This window comes from Hyperolius riggenbachi, chromosome 9, assembly GCF_040937935.1.
Source record: "Hyperolius riggenbachi isolate aHypRig1 chromosome 9, aHypRig1.pri, whole genome shotgun sequence".
NCBI lineage: Eukaryota > Metazoa > Chordata > Amphibia > Anura > Hyperoliidae > Hyperolius > Hyperolius riggenbachi.
The window spans coordinates 15,583,083-15,603,187 of NC_090654.1; the positions used below are offsets into that span (position 1 = coordinate 15,583,083).

The following is a 20,105-nucleotide window of genomic DNA, read 5'->3' on the forward strand; positions in this document are numbered from 1 at the left end:
GGACCTGACAGGGTCCAGGGTGGCACAATTGAAGCAGCTGTTAGTTTGGGGGGGGGGAGCGCGAGTAAGTTAGTAGTGCATGCTACAGCGGTAGAGCGCCTACTTTAAAAATGTTACTTGCGCTGCCACACTAAGCTGTGCTGCTTGAGCAGTGTATCTTAGTGAATCAACCCCTACTGACTTGTATATGAGCCAGATGTAGCCAACTAAAGGGCCACATCTGGCTCCCGAGCCATAGGTTCCCTACCCCTGCCTCAGATTATTAAACCACCGAATCCAGAAAGCCAAAAATTGCACCTCCACAGCCCTGGTATTTGGTGGGTGTAGTTTACATATTGCAGCTCCGCCAGTGTTTCAGGTGAGATCCCCGCTGTCTGCGACTCACTGATGCCATCAGCTGGCTTGTAGGTATGCACGTGAGGGTTAATGGTGGCAGGTCTGCATGTGTGTAGGGCTGCAGTAAAATGGATGGTGACGTACTGGGTAGCAGGTTGTAGCCCCTCCTACCAGCTGTTACTGCCTATTGCATTCCTAATACACATTTTGGTTGTTCCTTAACATTGGTTAACAGCATGAAATACGATCCCTCGAAATTCTGTCACAATATCAAAAAAATAGATGACGACTCCTTCGAGACAGTCCCCGTGTCCAAATTAACGTGGCAGCTGGAAGGAGGCGACGATGAAATCAGTAAAAAACGTAGAGGGGAATTTCCGGCCTTCAAAAGCCCTCCAAAAAAGGCCTCCAAGTTTTTGGTCAAAGGAGATGTTAGCAACAGAAAGATGTCCACCAGAGTTCCTTCAGCCTTTGTTCCTCAGAGTGTGTATGAAAGTCATAATGCAAGGAAGCCCCAACAGACGAAAATACGTGGACACTTAGTGACCAAGAGCATCAACAGTATGACTGATGAGGAGTACGACTCTGAGGAGGAGCTCCAAGCTGTCCTACAAAGAGAGCGCACAAGAATGGGGTCCGTTGACCATGCTGAAGACTCCAATGTTGAAGTGGTGGATGACTCTTTTGAGCTCAGCTACACCACACATTGGGGAAAACGGGACGCCAAGGCACAGAAGCCCGACTTAAGCACGCAGGGTGACAAAGAGTACGATTCTGCTGATACAGATGAAATAATCACTGTAGCAAAGACAACACAAGATGACTGTAGAAGTGATAAAAAGAAAAAAGCAACAGTTGTAAAGATTGACAACTCCTCTTTAAAAGTACACAATAAGAAGCAGGCGTCTACAGTTGGGCTCGGTGCAAAGAGCTTACACAAGCCCAAAGCTACGGAGCCCGAGTCGGAATCTGATAACGAATCTAGTGCTGCTGAGAGAAGCGATTCCATTTCCGATGAAGAATATGACTCTGAGAAGGAGCTCCAAGCTGTCCTACAAAGAGAGAAAGCAAGAATTGGGTCTGTTGACCATGCTGAAGACTCTAACGTGGAAGTGGTGGATGACTCTTTTGAGCTTAGCTACACCACACACTGGGGAAAACGGGACGCCAAGGCACAGAAGCCCGACTTGAGCACGCAGGGTGACGAGGAGTACGATTCTGCTGATACAGATGAAATAATCACTGTAGCCAAGACAACACAAGATGACTGCAGAAGCGATAAAAAGAAAAAAAGGACTGTTTTAAAGAATGACAACTCTTTAAACATACATAATAAGAAGCAGGCGTCTACAGTTGGGCTCGGTGCAAAGAGCTTACACAAGCCCAAGGCTACGGTGTTCGAGTCAGAATTTGATAGCGAATCTAGTGCCTCTGGAGCAGAGAGCAGCGATTCCTTTTCCGATGAAGAGTACGAAGCTATGATGCAGAACTGCTATCGGCTGGATTTGACTATGGGGGATTTGGAAGCCATGTCGAAAGAAGCAGTGGAACGTGACAGTGATGATATAAGTGAAGATGAAGAGTACGAAAGTGAGTCCGACTCTGCCAATACCAGTCAATTTACAAAAAGAACATCTCCAAAGCCAGATAAATGCTCTCCTGATAATTCAGCGAAGGAGCAGAAACCAAACCATAAACTAATCTCCGAAGCAGTTAAGGACAAACAGAAAGCTAAGACTTTGCATAGAGGTGAATTCAATGGCCCGAGTGAAAAAGTAGAAACGGACGACAGTGACTCTGATTCATGTCAACAGATGGATTCTACCAAGCCAAAATCTTGTGGCAATAATATTGAAATTAAGATGCTAAAAGCAAAATCTGTTACACCGAAACCTTCTCTTGTTAAAGCCCATAAACAAGAAGATGTAAGTGAAGATGAGGAAGGTGAGGAGAACGTCAAAAAAGAAGGGCCAGGTTATCAAAAGATTAGGAAGGTAACAAAGAGAGGTATAGAACCCGATGACATTGTGGCTTCAATTTTAGAAGATGGTGATAGCGAGGAAGAAGAGGGGAAGCCTAAAAAGAGAGCAGTGAAGCCTTCTCTTGTGAAAGACCATATAAAAGAAAATATCAGTGAAGATGAGACAGTCGATAACAAAAAGAAAAAGGACCCAGGATCTCAACCGGTTAAGAACATTACAAAGAAGAGAGGCATAGAACCTGATGACATCGTAGCTTCGATTTTAGAAGACAGTGGTAGTGATGATGAACGGCCAAAGCATAAGAGAAAGAAAGGTCCTCCAGTGAACCTTCCAGAATTTAAGGGGTTGGGTTCTCTGATGGCTTCATCTTCACCATCATCCTCCAGCTTGTCTGCAAAATTCTGTGGTCAAGCTACACCTGTCTCAGAAGACAGCAGTGAGGGGAACTCCAATAAGCGAACAAGTGGAGACACAAAGAAAGGAAAAACAGAGGAACCTGGCCGAGATCTCAGGAAGAAATTGCCAGAAGCAAAGCAGGAGAGCACAAGCAGCAGCGATACAAGTAGCGATGATGATTCCAGCACTGACTCGAGTCCCACCACATCACCAGCTGGTAAATCTTGTGCCACCCCAACGGTTTCCATAAAAGATCAGCCTGCTTCAGAGGCCAAACAGAAGAAAGACAATCAGAAGCGTTTAGCTGCGATGGAGGAGCGGAGAAAAGAACGTGAATTACAGAAGAAAACCATCCAAGGTGCTCTTCTGAAGATGGTAAGACTTCCTACATGTAAAACATGTCTTAGGTAAAGTCCGCAATACTCAACTCAGTGTTTCTATCTAATTAGTTTTCCAATTTAGTAAACCTATTGAATTAAACAAAACTTTATCTGAGGTGAAACTCTAATCTCATCTGTGCTCTAAAGTTTTAAAAATAACTTGAGGTAACACCAGGTAAAAAGTTAAATACTTAAAGGATACCAGAGCTCAAAAGTTTTGGAGAAACGGGGGAGCAAGCATATACGATCACCTGTCCACTCCCCCCGTTCTCCTCTCTGCCCCCTTTATCTTACCTAACAGCCTCTTGGGATCCTCTTACGGCCGTAGGCATCAGGTTTTACCGCGCAGGCACTGGACTGGCTGCGCGCGTCCTACAGCACGTGCCCATAGCCGGGAGAGCACCGTGCATGCACATGACGTCACTACATCATACGTATGTCATGCGCGGTGCTCTCCTAGCCACTGGCACGCGCAGCCTGGCCGAGACTGTGCAGTAAAGCCCGACCCTGGCGACCGGAAGAGGATCCTGGGGGGCTGTTTTGTAAGATAAAGGGGGCAGAGAGGAGAACAGGGGGAGTGGGGGATATCCATACAGGTGATAGTATATGCTTTCTCCCCCGGTTTCTCCAAAACTTTTGAGCTCTGGTATCATTTAAGGAGTGGTAAGCCTCTGTATGGTCCAGAGTCTTCCCTCTCCATCATCCGGTCCTCCACCACTGTCCAGGACCCTCCTGCACATCGTGTCTGTGCTCCTCTTTGTACATGAGCACGGCCATGCTAGCACAGGCACAGTATGGCCATCTTCATGCTTGAATAGGAATGTGGTCACAAGTGTGGAATCCGACAAGAGCTTGTCTGATTCTTTTGGGGAGTCAGTGCTCTGGTGCGGGTGATCAGAGGATGCCACTGGAAGCCTCTACAGGATCCAGAGACTTCCCTCTTCCTAAGTAATTATTTATCTTTTGACCTGAGCTTACCATCAGGTACAGTTTAAACAGCGTAAAACTAATTGGAAAGAAAATGTAAAAGGTATCTAAGTTACGGGAAGGGTTAATACTGAAACCTCTACTTCACTCAGATGCTAAGTGATAAGTTTGCAGTTGTACCAAAATGATCAGGTGGACTTGAGCTGCACTAAGCTGTATATACATGCAGAATAGCGCCTTAGCGATCCCGGAGGCCCGATCGCATTGTTCTCCTAACTTCCCCCCCACAGGAAGCCAACGCAGCTTGCCGCTCGTTCTCCCGCCGCCTCCCCAGGAAGCTAGAGACGCATCTGTACAGTGTCAGCACTGCACTGTCTCATTACTAATAGCAATGCACAAGGTATTCCGTAATGTATTGCATCGCTAGTAGGGTACCGTGGGCTCCACATCCCTGGCGTTAGTACGGGTAACATTTACCACTGCTTTGTGCAGCACGCCAAAAAATAATGGTACAGTATGTAATTTTGTGTATGGTACAGTTTGTAATTTTTGTGTCTTATCGATTTGTCGTCCTTTAATTCAGGAGTCCCAGGCTTCTAAGAAGACTCAGCACATTGTGTTCAGTTCTGAGTCTGGGACAGAAAGTGAGAAAGAAGAGCAAAAACCTACCAGCGAGACTAAAGTCCTTCCTAACGACAGTGTGAGTGTTCTGCAGTGTCCAGATCTTGTCCCACCCATAGCTTGTATTAGGCCTGAAGGATTTTAGGAAAAAATTGAATTGAGCGATTTTCTGTCCAAAATCAAGATTTCGATTCGCGATTTCCTTTAAATCAAGCTTTGTTCCCCCTCTGTGTCTCTCTGTCCCCGTTTCTCTTTGTGTCCCCTCTGTACCCGCTTTGTGTGTCTCTCTGTGCTCACTCAGTGTCTCTCTTTGTGCCTCCTTTCTCTGTGTCCCCCTCTGTGTCTCTCTCTGTGCCCCCTCTGTCCCCCAAGTTGCGGCAGGACTGGACATACCTTCCAGCACAAGTCCAGCGATGCCTGTCTATCTACTTCTTCTCCTGCAGGATCTAATGCACAGCGTACTTCCTGTAGGTCATGTGACATACAGGAACCAGGAAGTATGCCGTGCACAAGAGCCAGCAGATGGTGATAGAGGCTGGATAGGGTTTGGTTCGTGTGGAAGGTATGGCCAACACTGCCGATGCTGCGGGCCTGACGCGCCGGGACTTGGGGGAAGTATGAAGCCGCTTCTTCAAACTTCCCCATGCGGAAATGACGTCATCGCGATACTCGCCGCTTTGACGATTCCGAAATCGTGATCTTGGTGATTGTGATTTCGGTTTAAATTCGATTTTATCGTTCAGGCCTAGCTTGTATTATAAATGAAAATATGCATCTGCGTCCTACAATCCATTGACATCTATCTGTCTATCTATATTCTTTTCTCACGCAGAAAGCAAAGCAAGGTGCAGCAAAGCTGTTTGACAGCAGTGAAGAGGATTCTGGGAGTGAAGATGAGAAGAACGATGAGAGATTTGAAATTAAAGCTCAGTATGAGGGGCGATCTGGCGAGAAGGTCTGTATAGTCGCACCTAAAGAGGTCCCCGAAAATAACCTGTAGGAAGCAGGCGTGTCCAGAATTTGTAACTGTTGTTTTGTTTAGCTTTTTAAAGCAGACCTGGACTCAGAACCTCCACTCTGCTCTAAAAGATAAGCAACAGCGTAATAACATTTAAAGAAAAAAAATTATTTTCTACAGCTGATATAAATCTGCAATGTGCCTACTTCCTGCTTTCATGGAAACAGACATAGGGTTAACATCCTGTGTTTACAAATTAGCTGCTCTGTTGTGGCAGTCAGTTGACACTGCTAAGAGATCACATTACAGCTTGTGATTAGTCACAGATGAGGGGGTATTAGTATTAGACAGGCTAAACTCTCTAAATACATACAGGGTGCATTTCTCTGTTTTCCTTCTGTCCTGTGCAAGAGTTCAGGTCCACTTAAAGGCATCAAAACTTATTTTTGGAAAAGTGTGTGTTCAGCCTGACAAAGCCAGTCTCGGGCTCCAAGTAAACAGAAATATACTTGTTTTTATATACTTTCCATGCCATGTCCATTTGCTTTATCAAGTTGTTTGGAGGCTTTAAAGAGAATCTGTATTGTTAAAATCGCACAAAAGTAAACATACCAGTGCGTTAGGGGACATCTCCTATTACCCTCTGTCACAATTTCGCCGCTCCCCGCCGCATTAAAAGTAGTCAAAAACAGTTTTAAAAAGTTTGTTTATAAACAAACAAAATGGCCACCAAAACAGGAAGTAAGTTGATGTACAGTATGTCCACACATAGAAAATACATCCATACACAAGCAGGCTGTATACACCCTTCCTTTTGAATCTCAAGAGATCATTTGTGTGTTTACCTTCTGTCCCCCTGCAGCTCCCATGCACTGAAGAGTAACAGGCTTCCTGCAGACAGCTCTGCCTGTGCCTGTGTTTGTAATTCCTCAGTATGTGTCAGCCAGCTACTTTCACAGCCTAACAGAGGAGGATTTTTATACAGCTCTCTTTCACTGATAAGCAGAGACACTGCTGGCTTATGTAAATAACACACACACACGGGAGTGTGCATAGAGGGGCGTGCATAACAGATCAGCACGAAAGAGTTGGCAGCCTTCCAGACACAGGGCGACAAGTCTGACAGGGGAAAGATACATTGATTTATTACAGAGACTGTGATAGTAGAAAGTGCTGCAGTAAGCCAGAGCACATTAGAACAGGTTTAGGAACTTGTAGGATGGTAGAACAAAGCATGAAATTTTTGTTACAGAGTCTCTTTAAAGGGAACTTGAAGTGAAAGGGATATGGAGGATGACATATTTTTTTGTTTTAACCTCTTGCGCGCATCTTCGCTCTGCTGACCAAGCTCCGCTCCACCTTCAGTCTCCCAGCGGCGATCCCGGCCTGGAGACTGTTAGACGGCGAAACCGTCATCTAATAAAACTGTACAGCGCTGCGATCTGCAGCAGCGCTGTACTGGGGACAGCCGTGTGACATGGCTGTCCCCCCTGGGGGAGACGGGAGCGATCTGCAATCATAGGCTGCTGCTGCTGGGACTCCCTCCCAGCAGCAGTAGCCTATGATTGCAGCAGCCTATGACCCCTCCCTCCCGGAGGGAGGGACCTGGAAAAAAATACAAAATGTAAAATTAAAAAAATTAATAAATACTTAAAAAAATAAAATAACCTGGGAGCAATCAGACCCCACCAACTAAGAGCTCTGGGGGGGGGGGATTACTTGTGGGCTGTGTTGTGCGGCCCTGCAGCAAGGCCTTAAAGCTGCAGTGGCCCATTTAGGGAAAAATGGCCTAGTCTTTTGGGGGGTTTAACACTGCGGTCCTCAAGTGGTTAAACAATACCAGTTGCCTGGCTGTCCTGCTGATCCTCTGCCTATAAGGGCTGGTCCAGACGGGCTCCTGCGGGATGGCTGGCAGCAGGTAGTTTAGGCATCAGTTCCCAGCATTTCGGCCTGACATCGTTTTTGAGCCCCTAGGGGGACACGGAAACGCCAAATGCAGCTGTCGCTGGACGTTACATGTAGCGTCCAAGATGCGATGACCACGGTATCTACCGCAACATTTAAGTGAACAATGGCAAAAGCTATCGCTGTCATTTAAAAACCTTGGCTGATTCCTTTGAAACATTTTCATTGCCCCCTCCGAAAACTGCCGTTTACCGTCCGATCCAGCCCTATTGTACATTTAGCCATAACCCTGAACAAGCATATGCAGATGAGGTGCTCTGACTGAAGTCAGACTGAATTAGCTGCATGCTTGTTTCAGGTGTGTGATTCAGACACTACTGCAGCCAAAGAGATTAGCAGGATTCCAGGCAACTTGTATTTACTATATAATATCTCTCTCACTTCAGGTTCCCTTTAGTGAGCCGATCAGCCCCAAAATTTAATATACAGGGAAGGCTGCATCTGAGCTGTCCTTAAATCAGCACCCCTTTCCTCCCTGGGCCTCTTACTTGTGGGGGGCTCCGTGGCTGTAATCTGGCTATCTCTAGGGTGATGGATGCATTATGACGTCCTTTTTGGCGGTATGTAAAGGGACAGTCTGACATGCTACTTAATGCCACAGCAGCGGAAGTTGCTGTGCATCCAAGATCTGTGTCCCCTAGTGCTCTCACCTCTGAACCCACTGCTGTGCCTTGCCTATTCCTCTGAAGTAATGTACAACAAATGAACAGAGGCTCCAACAGGATAAAATTTACTAAAAAGTTTAAAAACAGGAGAGGCAGTGGAGGACTTACCTCCTCTCAGCAGACACCAGAAAATGCTGCTGTTAAATCAACAAAAAATGTTATTCTATACTCCAGGTGTTCAGTACAATGCGTTTCGCAGGTGACCCTGCTTCATCAGGCAATAAGTAGGAACACATACAATGCAGGTCTGGGAGTGAGCAGAGCGCCTCTGTCTGAAGCAATGTGTTCCCTGGTCTCTCACTGGTAAAAAAGGGTTGATTAGATCAGAATACGTTTCCTATGGGGTCTCCTGGCAGACTATCAGGGATGGAGTTTTATGGGACCGGGGCAGTTAATAACCAGTACAGTTCCCTTAGTGGCTGCATGTGTGTGAGTTTAAAATGCTGCTTTGAACATACTTTCATTGCTAAATATTAAAGGAAACCTGAACTGAAAATTAAAAGTCAAAATAAACATATACAGGTCATACTTACCTCCCATGTAGTCTACTCATCAATCTCTTTCTCCTCTCCTGTGTCCCGTTTATCCACTGTGATCAATGGAATTCTCCATCCTCCATTTTGAAAATGGCCATTACCCCATAACAGCTTCTGGTCTGCACATTAACCAGTAACATCGCCCACTTGAGTCATAGGAAACATGGACTTTACCTGGCACATTAGATGTCCTCTCAGCTATAACTGAAAGCAACTGATATATGACTGACAGTAACTGATATATTTCAGATCTGACAAAATGTTGTCAGAACTGGAAGGAATTGTCAGAAGAAAATTGTGAGTTTCTGAGAGGAACTGATGTCATGTTCATGTGAAGTTACCACAAGTGTTTATTTTATTTACTCAGTTCAGGATCCCTTTAAAGCATTCTTACACTGTATCTCCTCCTTCCAATCCCTACAGCTCATGCGCTTACAGTCCCGCTTCGGAACAGACGAGCGATTTAAAATGGATTCGCGATTTTTAGAGAGCAGCAGTGATGATGAGGATGCCTCGGGTATGTTACATTAACACAAGCTGGAAACTGACTGAAATGTGAGCAAAAAACACACAACAAGGAAATGCAGTGAAAATAACAATGAATAAAACTGCTTGCTTTTTTTTGTGTGTGTTTTTTTTTGTTTGTTTTGTTTATTTACAATATTCATTTATAAATTGTTTACTCAGTGTTTGCCCATTGTAAAGTCTTTTCTCACCCTGATTTACATTGTGAAATTTGTCACAGATGGCAACCGCTTTAAAGCACCACTATCGCAAAAAAAGTAGGCAGTTAAAATCTGACATAACCGACATGTTTTGGGCCAGTCCATCTCCTCATGGGGGATTCTCAGGGTTTTCTTTGTTTTCAACAGCATTTCCTGAACAGCAGTTTAACTGCCAAAATAGTAAGTAACCAGCCAGCCTCCCTACTCATTTACACACTATTTTGTCAGTTAGACTTTGCAACTGCTGTTCAGGAAATGCTGTTGAAAACAAAGAAAACCCTGAGAATCCCCCATGAGGAGATGGACTGGCCCAAAACCTGTCGGTTGTGTCAGATTTTAACTGCCTACTTTTTTTTGCGATAGTGGCCCTTAACCCTTGCAGGTGCGCCGCTACAGAATGTTTGTTTACTGAGAATTCCGAAGCCAGTACAAAATATACCTGGTCTCCCAGAATGCCCTGGGAGGAGAATTCCACATAGCTAAAAAGCCTAGGCCAACCATCACTCGGAGGGCGGGGCTACATACCAATATGCAGCAATTTATAAATATAGGAAGTGTTTCTGAAACCATGAAAATCACTGTAAAATTGGGTGTCCTGGATAATTTACTGCATTCCACTATATGTCACTACAGGGCCTCTTTACTGCATTCTGCTATATGTCACTACAGGGCCTCATTACTGCATTCTGCTATATGTCACTATAGGGCCTCTTTACTGCATTCTGCTATAGGTCACTACAGGGCCTCTTTACTGCATTCTGCTATATGTCACTATAGGGCCTCTTTACTGCATTCTGCTATAGGTCACTACAGGGCCTCTTTACTGCATTCTGCTATATGTCACTACAGGGCCTCTTTACGGCATTCCGCTATATGTCACTACAGGGCCTCTTTGCTGCATTCTGCTATATGTCATTACAGGACCTCTTTACTGCATTCTGCTATATGTCACTACAGGGCCTCTTTACTGCATTCTGCTATATGTCACTACAGGGCCTCTTTACTGCATTCTGCTATAGGTCACTACAGGGCCTCTTTACTGCATTCTGCTATATGTCACTATAGGGCCTCTTTACTGAATTCCACTATATGTCACTACAGGGCCTCTTTACTGCATTCCACTATATGTCACTACAGGGCCTCTTTACTGCATTCTGCTATATGTCACTACAGGACCTCTTTAGTATACTGTGTATTCTCGATTGTAAAGCACTACAGAAGATTCTGGCGCTATATAAATCCAAAACAATAATAAATCTTTGGATTTCATGCAGTGTCCATAAAACCATTTACTCTTATGCTAGTAAATGAATGAAATATGTAGGTCTTACTAATATTTATTATTATTATTATTATTATTATTATTTAGTATTTTTATATAGCGCTGACATATTACGCAGCGCTGTACAGAGTATATTGTCTTGTCACTAACTGTCCTCAGAGGCTCATAATCTAATCCCTACCATAGTCCTATGTCTATGTATGTATGTATGTATAGTGTATGTATCGTAGTCTAGGGCCAATTATAAGGGGAAGCCAATTAACTTATCTGTATGTTTTTGGGATGTAGGAGGAAACCGGAGTGCCCGAAGTAAACCCACACAGAAACAAGGAGAACATAGAAACTCTGTGCAGATAGTGGCCTGGCTGGAATTTGTACAGGGGACCCAGCCCTGCAAGGCGACAGTGCTAACCACTACACCACCATGCTGCCCACAGTGGCGTAGTGGTTAGCATGCGTCATTGGTTGTATCACTGGGCAACATCCGAGGGAGACATTTTTGTTGTCATCTGTCACTGATTGGCTGTGTATTGACGCAAACACGGGATCTTTCAGCAGCTCCCTATTCGGATGATTTCATGTACACTCAGCAAAGTAATAACGTTGTGTTTTGTACAGAAGAGGCCCAGAAGTCACCGGGAGATGCTGAAGATGATCTCTCTGCTGAGAAGAAGAAGAATCTGAGCATCCTGCAGAGTATCATGAATGTGAATGTGGAGACGCGGCCTACAAGCAAACGGGCAGAAAAGGCCAAAAAGTTCAAGTAAGGCAAAAGTCTAATAACAAGAAAGAGTGTCTGAATATTTCTCCCTGAGCTAAAGATTCACACTTTGGGCTCAATTCACAAAGCATTAGCACACGCGGTAAAGCAGAAAACTGCAGAGAGGAGAGGAGACAAAATGCTCCATAAAACCTGCTAACACTCTCTGCACTTTCCTTTCTGATGAGTCATGCTGTCTGCTCTCCTGTCTGCTTACTTCCTCCTCACCCCTTCCTTCTGATGAGTCACGCTGCCTGCTCTCCTCTCTGCTAACTCTCTCTCCTCACCCCTCCCTTCTGATGAGTCACACTGTCTGCTCTCCTCTCTGCTAACTCTCTCTCTCTCTCTGCACTCCCCCTTCCGATGAGTCATGCTGTCTGCTCTCCTCTCTGCTAACTCCCTCCTCACCCCTTCCTTCTGATGAGTCACGCTGCCTGCTCTCCTCTCTGCTAACTCTCTCTCCTCACCCCTCCCTTCTGATGAGTCACACTGTCTGCTCTCCTCTCTGCTAACTCTCTCTCTCTCTGCACTCCCCCTTCCGATGAGTCATGCTGTCTGCTCTCCTCTCTGCTAACTCCCTCCTCACCCCTTCCTTCTGATGAGTCACGCTGCCTGCTCTCCTCTCTGCTAACTCTCTCTCCTCACCCCTCCCTTCTGATGAGTCACACTGTCTGCTCTCCTCTCTGCTAACTCTCTCTCTCTCTGCACTCCCCCTTCCGATGAGTCATGCTGTCTGCTCTCCTCTCTGCTAACTCCCTCCTCACCCCTTCCTTCTGATGAGTCACACTGTATGCTAACTCCTCTCTGCACTCCCCCTTCTGATGAGTCATGCTGCCTGCTCTCCTATCTGCTAACTCTCTCTCTCTGTACTCCCCCCTTCTGATGAGTCACACTGTCTGCTCTCCTCTCTGCTAACTCTCTCTCTCTCTGCACTCCCCCTTCCGATGAGTCATGCTGCCTGCTCTCCTGTCTGCTAACTCCCTCCTTACCTCTTCCCTTCGTGTGCGTGCGTGTGTGTGTGTGTGTGTGTGTGTGTGTGTGTGTGCGCGCGCGCTTTCTCCAGCCCCTTGCAGCTGACTTGTCCCACACTGCAGCTCTGCTCGCAGTCACCTGCCCGGGGTCTCTGGCGGTGTCTCGCCAGGCCGCCCTCTACTGCGCCTGCACAAGCGCCACTGTCAATCAAATCCATGTTGTCCGGACTGTACTGCGCACTACACTGCGGATAACGTGGGCTTGATTGACAGCGGCGCAGGCGCAGTAGAGGATGACCTCCAGGTCGGCCGCTGCACCGTGTGGGGATCCCGGGCTGGTGGCTGAGAGCGGAGCTGTGGTGTGAGGGTCATGTCAGCTGCAAGGGGCTGGAGGAAGCCCCATGTAAGTAGATCGGGGGAAGTTTATATTGCCTGATGACTCTTTTAAGTCAATAAAAATGGTTCAAGCTTGATACCCTTCTTCAATCCAAATGTGATCCTTATTGCTTTCGGCTTGAAGAAGGCCGTCGAGCATGAAACAGCGGGCTGTGGTGTCAGCCATTTTTATCAACTTAAAGTGGAGCTGAATTCTTGCACAGGACAGAATGAAAACGAAGAGAAGTGCACCCTGTATGTATTTAGGGAGTTTAGTCTGTCCAATTCCCCCTCATCTGTGACTAATCACAAGTTGTGAATTCATCTCTCAACTGTCAGCTCAGGAATCTCGGCAGAGCAGCTAATTGGTAAACACAGGATGTTAACCCTATATCTGCTTTCATGAAAGCAGGAAGTAGACACACTGCAGCATTACTGCGGGATTTGTATCAGCCGTAACAAAGAAATGTTTTTTCTCTAAAGGTTATTATGCTGCTGCTTCTCTTCTAGAGCAGAGAGGAAGTTCTGAGTCCAGGTCCACTTTAAAGAGGAACTCCAGCCTAAATAAACATACTGTCATTAAGTTACATTAGTTATGTTAATTAAAATAGATAGGTAATATAATCTCTTACCCACCTTGTTTTAAAAGAACAGGCAAATGTTTGATTTCATGAGGGCAGCCATTTTTTTGTTTGAAAGGAGGTGACAGGGAGCATGAGACACAGTTCCAACTGTCCTGTGTCCTGAGCACCTCTCCCAGTTGCTAGACAACGTGAATAACAACATAGGAAATCCCATCATGCTCTGCACAGCATCATGGGGGAAAAACACGGGCTTTTTTCTTTGATGGGTGGAGCTTAGCTAAAAACGCAGCTAAAAATGATGTTTTGGTAAGAAAAACAAAGTTCTGATGCTGTGAAACTGTTAAAGAAACACCAGGCCTTTTCAGTTCTGCTGAGTAGATTTTTAGTCCGGAGGTTAACTTTAATGTCATTTAAATATAGAGCTTATTTTGCTGAAGGGTGGTTCCAGCCTCATTGGATCTTTATTTATACAGCCAAGCAGAGGGTGCTAAACTATGGCAGCGATTATCTGACTTCACAGGCTGAGAGGAGGATCAGGACTGGCAGGCTCCATCTGCCTCCCAGCATGGGATTCCTCTAAAGCCATTGAACAGAGGGAAGGTAATCCCAGCTGCTGTAATGGGATTTGTAATGCTGGCTGCGGATGCCGGTGCAGTTCATAAAAAAATGACAAAACTGGATTTCCTATGCAGGGATCTGTGAATTTTGCAGAATTTATTTTGCCTTGAAAAGTTCCTCGGCATCCCAGACCGATATTGGCTGACACGGTGCTTGTCGTGACCTACTTACACTAAAGGTGGCCACTAACGATACAATTGTCCAACGATCGTTTACAAACTATTCTCCATATGATCCTTTGGAACCACTAATGGGCTAAAATCTCCTAACCAATCCAATCAGAGTAATTAAATCGATCCAGTTTTCGATTTGATCCTGTCAATCTGATCAGATTAGTTAGGACATTTTTGTGGTCCCAAACAATAATTTCCGATCGTTCAAATGAAGAAACGTTCGTAAACCATTGTTTGGGAAATTGTATCATTAGTGACAATCTTTATTGGACAGGGAAATGGTTTGCACACAGGATAAAATACCGCTGCCATACTCGATGCGTAATTGTCGTGCTGCGCTGCTCTACGTATCCCGCTACAGAGGGCTTCCTTCTCATTTTCAAATTCCAAGAAATGTCCTTTTCTTGACTCACTAATAGGGATGGTCAGTGAGATGTTAGAGAGCCCGCGGTAGGCTCAAAAAAAAAAAAAAAAAAGTAGGCTACCTAATCCGTGGGGCTGAGTGGATCAGGTAGCCACAAAAAAAACGCAGCTCCCGTAACCTATAGGTCACGACTCTGCAAGAAGAAACTCTCTCTCTCATAGCGTGCAGGGAGGCGGGGGAGTGGCAAGGGGCGTGGCCAGGGAGAGAGTGCTGCCCAATGGCAGCACTGCAAACCCTGCAAGAACACCCCTGGTGGGCGTGGGACGCATGCGATTTCTTTAATAAATACATTGCGTGCGATTCGCCTGCATTCCACACGCAAGCGAATTCTGAGGGCTCTGCCATGCAGAAAAATCCTGCACAGGAAAACTGACAACTGGAAACAACCCCATCCACTTGTATTGGCTATGCGAATCCGCATGCAGATAACGCATGCGGATTCGCGATAGTGGAAACAGGCCCTAACTGAGAGGAATATGGCAGTGTTGCCAACTCATCCCTTTAATTACTGACACCTCTAAGTTATACAGTTTCTGGGGCTACTTACACATAATCAGTGCCTTAACTGCATCTACCTAGCCACGAAACCTGTATAATTCATATGTGTCAGTAATTAAAGGGATGAGTTGGCAACACTGGAATATGGACGTTTCCTTTTAGACAATACCAGTTGCCTGGCAGCCCTGCTGATCTCTTTGGCTGCAGTAGTGGCTGCATCACACACCTGAAACAAGCATGCAGCTAATCCAGTCTGACTTCAGTCAGAGCTCCTGATCTGCATGCTTGTTCAGGGGCTGTGGCTAAAAGTATTAGAGACACAGGATCAGCAGGAGAGTCAGGCAACTGGAATTATTTTAAAAGGAAGAATCCATATCCTTCTCAGTTTAGGTTCCCTAATAACCCGGAGGTGATGCTAATTTTATGTAATTCTATGTAGCTTGGAAAATACACCAATCCTATGTAGCAGTTGGTGCATATATTTGCATAAATTATGGCCCAACCCAAAATCATTATGCTAGGCACACGCCATACAATTTTCTGTTCGGTTTTCTGTTATGCTGCGTACACGCGTTCTTTCAGTCTATTTTCTGTCCAATCGATATTAGATTCTGTCATCTTTTCTTATCCATTTCTATTCATTTCTGAGAAATCGATCAGAAAAACGAAAATAAATCAGTCATGTCGGAAAATAATCTGTCGAACCATCTATCTAATGCTGGGCATACACGGCGCGTCTGCGCAGGCGCTTGGATCGATTCCGGCTCGTCCCCGCGGGCATTCCTTATCAGCGTTTTTTTTTTTTCTTTCTGTTCCTTGTCTGCCCGTGGGGATCGGACAGGTTGGATATTATCAATCGAGCCATCAGCGGCTCGATTGATAGTAACTATCGCGTCGTGTATGCCCAGCATGAGATTTACCTGGCAGATAGATAATTTGCAACATGTTGGAAATGTATCTATCTAACCATCTATCTGCCGAGCAATTAGGCATTGTTCTACTCAGCAGGAGATAACCAGAAGACAATGCAGCAGAGATAATGACCAGTCTCTACCAATACTTTACAGAAAATAATCTAAAGGGCCCCATACACGTAACGATTTTCCCACCGATATACAGCAGATTCGATCATTGTGATCAAATCTGCTGGGAAATCGTTGCGCAAATGGTGACAGAACGATCGATTTCCGTCCAAAATCAATCGTTCCCGTCGATGCGTCCATGCGGACGATTTTTCTAGATCGCCGGCAGGTCAGGAGTGCATCAGTAGCGGCGTTCGAATGCCTGACGACCAACGTTAGCAGCAATACATTACCTGTTCCGGCGCGTATCCCCGTTGTCACCGATGTCTTATTCTCCGCTGGGTTCTGCGTTTCGGTCCGGCTGCCTTCACTTCCTGTCCCGGCAGGAAGTTTAAACAGTAGAGCGCCCTCTACTGTTTAAACTGACCCGGACAGAAAGAAGTGAAGGCAGCCGGACCGGAACGCGGAACCCAGCGGAGAATAAGACATCGGTGACAACGGGGATACGCGCCGGCGGAGCAGGTAATGTATAGCTGGGGGGGGGGAAGGCAGCGGCAGCTCCACAGATTGTGATCGGTTTCAGGCTGAAATCGATTCACAATCTGCAGTAAAGGCAGCCATACGATCTATCTGTTAGTCGATCTGATGGCAATTCGACCAGTGTATGGCCACCTTAACAGAAAATCTAATGCTGGGGATACACGGTACCGTACCATGTATCGACCAGCTGATCCGGCCAGCTGATAATATTCAGCTGGCCCGATCATGCCGCTCGACCCGCGCCCGCCGGCGGACAATGGCAGGGAATCGAGCGGCTGATGAGGACCGTCGGCGGGGACAAGCGGCAATCTATCCGCGCGGACGAGCGAGTACGCGGCTGGGGTCGATCCGGTGGCTAATCGAGCCGCCGTTTGACCCGTCTATGCCCACCAAAACAGAAAAATCGAATGCCCGGGAATACACGGCTCGTTTTTGCCGCCCGATTCTCTCGTTCGATCATTTCTCTGCTCGATTCTGCAGTCGACTCGCTTATCTTCCCCTCGTTTTTCTATCGTTTTTCTTCCCATCGTTTTTCCATCTTTTTCCATTCACTGCTATCAGGAATCGAGCGGTAAAACAATTGAGCGGGATGTCGGACGTGTCGGAAATTATCTATCGGGCCATCTATCTGGCTTAAAAACAAGCTGTGTATTCCCAGCATTACAGAGGATAATCTAACAGAAAATTGTATGGTGTGTACTAGGCATTAGAATCTCATTGACCATCCCTACACATTTAATAGTACCATGGTGACCTCAGAACTTCCTCTCTGTTCTAGAAGATAAGCAACAGCATAATAATCTTTAAAGAAAAAATTATTACAGCTGGTCTAAATCCTGCAATCCTCCAACGCTGTGCTTTCTCTGTCCCCTGTGCTTCCAGTGTCCCCCTTCTGTGTCATCTCGGCCCCCCTCGTGCCTTTCTTGCCCCCTAATGCAGAGAATGCGCAGCGGAAGGCGCAACAAGTCTTCCCTCTTCCGGGCCAATCAGCGGCGTCCTCTCACCCCTCAATGTTCCTCCCAGCAGCTTCACTAGCGTCGCGTAATGACGCAATCAGGAGCCGCGGGGTCTCCTCCTGATTGCATCATTATGCGACGCTAGTGAAGCTGCTGGGAGGAACATTGAGGGGTGAGAGGACGCCGCTGATTGGCCCGGAAGAGGGAAGACTTGTTGCGCTTTCCGCTGCGCATTCTCTGCATTAGGGGGCACAAGAGGTAGTCCCCGTGCTGCGTGACGTCATCTCAGCGGGCGTTCGTATCGGCTGGTCGGTCGTAAGTCGGGCGTTCGTAATCCGGGGACTACCTGTATTTACAAATTAGCTGCTCTGCCGAGGCAGCCGAAATTCCTGAGCTGACACAGCTGTGGGATCAAATTACATCTTGTGATTAGTCACAGATGAGGGGGAATTAGACAGGCTATACTATCTAAATACATACAGGGTGCATTTCTCTGTTTTCCTCCTGTCCTGTGCAAGAGTTCAGGTCCACTTTAAAGAGGGACTGTAGTGAAAATTGCATAATGAATAAAACTGCTTCTTTTCTTTTTTTTTTTTTTTTTTTTTTTTTTTTTCCAATATTTATTTATGAATCATTTAGTCGGTGTTTGCTCGTTGTAAAATCGTTCCTCTCCCTGGTTTACAGTCTGGAGTTTATCACAGATGGCGACATCTTTACTGCTGTCAGATGCAGCTCTGTGGAATGTTTGTTTTTGAGAATTCCAAGGCCAGTGAAAATAATGCCTGGTCTCCCAGAATGTTCTGGGGAAGAGAACTATGCATAACTAATCAGCCTAGGCTGTGACATCACTGGGAGGGCGGAGTTGCATTCCAATATACAGCAATATATTGCTATAGGAAGTGTTTCTGATACTGAAACCAGAATATTTAAAGCGGATCCGAGATGAAAAACTAACTATAACAAGTAACTTGTCTATATATCTTATCTAAAGTTTAGATAGTTTACACAGCAAATCTAGCTGCAAACAGCTTCAAAAGTTTATGATTATTTATTCCTGTGATACAATAAGGGCAGCCATGTTCTGTTTGTCACATTGTCACAGGCTGAGGGCTGGAGAGGCTATCAGCTTGCCTGTGTGTAAATTCAGTCCCCTCTCCTCCCCCCTCCTCCCCCTCTGCCTCTGAAATCAATGGCTAGTAACACCTTCCTCTCCGTCTGCCCAGACTGAGCTCCCATAAGCCCTTGCTACTGTCTGAAAATGCCAAGGCACTCTGAAAAAGTATTTGGCTTGAGGAATGCCCTATAAACTATATGAAAGGAACAGAATTCTGCAATGAGAAAAAGTTCATCTCGGATCCACTTTAACCTTCTGGGCGATACAATTACATCGCCCAGGAGGGGGCGCAGCACTTTTTTTTGTAATATTTTTTTTTAAATCATGTAGCTAGCCTAGCGCTAGCTACATGATAGCCGCTGTGCAGCGGCATCCCCCCACCCCCTCCAATCGCCTCCGGCGTTCAGCGCAAGCAGGAGATTCCGTTCAGAATGGGATCTCCTGCTTGGCTTCCCCTGTCACCATGGCGACGCTCGCAATGACGTCATCGGCATTGTGACGTAAGAGGGAGTCCCGATCCACCCCTCAGCGCTACATGGCACTGATTGGCCAGGCTGCGCAAGGGGTCTGGGGGGGGGGCTGCGCGGCACGGCGGATCGGCGGCGAGCGGAAGTTACACGCAGCTAGCAAAGTGCTAGCTGCGTGTAACAAAAAAATAATTATGCAAATCAGCCCACCAGGGCCTGAGAAATCCTCCTGCGCGACATACCCCGAGCTCAGCTCGGGATTATCGCCCAGGAGGTTAACATAAGTGTATCCTGAATCCTTTACTGCATTCCACTATATGTCACTACAGGGCCTCTTTCATTGACTGCAGAGTTCTGCTGTAACCACAGAGTAAAAGTTGCAGCTCTCTAACTTGCGACCTGCTGAGAGGTTTGTCATGGTTTTACTAGTTTGTGTATTTAGTTCCACAGCTCCTGTTGTTATACCCTGTTGGATACATGTGTACTGTCTGCACGTGGCATGTTGTTTTTACATTATTATTTGTTTTTCAGAGATCTAAATGCCCTTCATTATGACCCCACCAAAGAGGACCATGAAGAGTTTGAAACAAAAGCTGAAGAGAAGAAAGAAAGGTAAATGCCGCCTCTTGTAGCACAGAAATATTCTCCCTGCAGGGATTCCGTGTTCCAAGCAGAGTCCCCAGTATCCGCCACCGGTGAGGATCGCCTGATGCTGGACACACGTGGTTGCTGGAGCAACTGGCCTAAATAAGCACAAACACTCTTGTTTTCAAGGAAATAAATATGGCATCCTCCATACCCCTCTCACTTCAGGTGTCCTTTAAAGGGAA

General features: G+C 46.1%; 1 protein-coding gene across 1 annotated transcript in view; it reads left to right on the forward strand.

The window, feature by feature from the left end:
• The window catches only part of NOL8 (nucleolar protein 8), a 45,607-nt gene that overhangs the window by 15,522 nt on the left and 9,980 nt on the right, over nucleotides 1-20,105 (forward strand). Inside the window, exons 7-12 of the mRNA XM_068251993.1 lie at nucleotides 570-3,089; nucleotides 4,605-4,721; nucleotides 5,475-5,597; nucleotides 9,190-9,283; nucleotides 11,392-11,536; nucleotides 19,807-19,887. Of these exons, the coding sequence (XP_068108094.1) occupies nucleotides 570-3,089; nucleotides 4,605-4,721; nucleotides 5,475-5,597; nucleotides 9,190-9,283; nucleotides 11,392-11,536; nucleotides 19,807-19,887 (3,080 nt within the window). The remainder of the gene's footprint in view (nucleotides 1-569; nucleotides 3,090-4,604; nucleotides 4,722-5,474; nucleotides 5,598-9,189; nucleotides 9,284-11,391; nucleotides 11,537-19,806; nucleotides 19,888-20,105) is intronic.